General features: G+C 62.7%; 1 protein-coding gene across 1 annotated transcript in view; it reads right to left on the reverse strand.

Moving 5' to 3' along the window:
* Kpna4 (karyopherin subunit alpha 4) overlaps positions 1-420 on the reverse strand; it is a 62,966-nt gene extending 62,546 nt beyond the window's left edge. Inside the window, exon 1 of the mRNA XM_055596807.1 lies at positions 64-420. Coding sequence (XP_055452782.1) covers positions 64-132 — 69 coding nt within the window. The 5' untranslated portion in view covers positions 133-420. The remainder of the gene's footprint in view (positions 1-63) is intronic.
* Between the last annotated feature and the right edge of the window lie 1,112 nt (positions 421-1,532).

The following is a 1,532-nucleotide window of genomic DNA, read 5'->3' on the forward strand; positions in this document are numbered from 1 at the left end:
GCCCGCCCGGCTCCGCACGCACCCGCGTCCCGCCGGCGCCGGAGGCCGCGGGCCCCACTGTACCTCCAAGTCGCGGCCTTTGTTCTTGAAATTCTTGAGCCGTTGGTTGTCCAATTTCTCGTTGTCCGCCATGGCCGGGCCGGCGACTCTCCCCCCCCGCCCGGGCCCCGCGGGATCCGCCCCAACCACCGCGCCGCACCGACGCTCCCAGGAAGCCGGCCGCCGCCTGCGCCGCCCGCCCGTCCGCTCCTTTCCTCTCGCCCGGCTTCCGCGGCCTCCGCTCCCCGGACGCCCTCTCCTGCCCCGAGCCCGGGTACCACGGCAGCTCCGGCGAGGACGACCGCGGGGCCGGCGGCGGCAACGGCGGCGGAATGTGCTGCCGGCTGAGAGGGGGAGGCAGCCTCGATCTCTGAGGGCCCGGCTTCGCGGCCACGCCCAGAGCCGCCAGCCCGGGCCGCCGATTGGCCGGCCGGGCTCCGGCGCGCTCGGCCAATCACAGGGGGCGATGGAGAGCGGGGGCGGAAGAGCGAAAGGGAAGGGGAAGGGAGAGTCTGGGGCAGGAAAGGGCCCGGGCGCCGGGGCCCGGGAGGGGAGTGGCCACGCGCGGAGGGAGAAACCCGCGGCGGCCGCGGGACGCGGGCCCGGCAGCGGGCGGGGACGCGCAGGGTGCAGTCCGGGTTAGGTTGGTACGGTCGTCGGGGCGGCTCGGGATGTGGGGTTCTGGACTTCGATCTTGCCTCCTCCGGTAGTACTTTAGCGCTCCGTTCACTCTGGAAGGCAAAGAGGCGTGTCCGAGCTCCACGCAGGGTCCTAAAGCCTTAGCCCCGTTCTGGGAATTGCCTACCGTCCCAGGGCCGGGGCGGCCGGTCTAGGATTGACTCTGGTGGCGCGCTTTCCGAAAGCGCGAGGGAAAGCGAGAGGGACACGGGAGGAAAAGGAAAGGGGCCTCCGACCAAGTGCCGGCAACAGGTAGAAACTTGGTCTTTCCATAATACCTCCCCCCTTACGGGCAGTTCATCTTGGAACGTTAAACTGCTTGGTCACGGAGTATTAATTCGTGGAGAGCGAGCGCTGCGATCCTTGACATAGCAAATGCAACATTGTGACTCTTGATAAAGTTAATTGCAATGATACCATCTTCACCAGAAACATTGTAACCGAAGGCGAAAGTAAAACAGATACAAAAGAGCCTCTCAAAATTTTCAGAAGTGGTCCGGGCTGGTGACGCGGTTTGTAACCTTAGCTACTGGGCGTGAAGGGGAGCAGCTGAAGTAGGAGTATCCCAAGTGCACGGCCTGCCTGAACTGGAGAGTTGAAAGCCACTCTGAGCTGTTTAGTTACATCCCCCTTCCCGTTCATGAGCATCTCAAGATAAAAAGCGCAGACATACAACTCACTGACAGAGGCTAAGTATGCTAGAGGCCCTTGGTCCAGAATAGAGAGTGATGAAATGTTTTCAAAATTATATTTAAGCCGAGAATGGGCAGTTCCAAGATGAACTGGCCGCAAAGGGGTAGGTATTACGGAAAGAT

Source organism: Psammomys obesus, unplaced genomic scaffold, assembly GCF_907164565.1.
Source record: "Psammomys obesus unplaced genomic scaffold, mPsaObe1.curated_primary_1811, whole genome shotgun sequence".
Taxonomy (NCBI): Eukaryota; Metazoa; Chordata; class Mammalia; order Rodentia; family Muridae; genus Psammomys; species Psammomys obesus.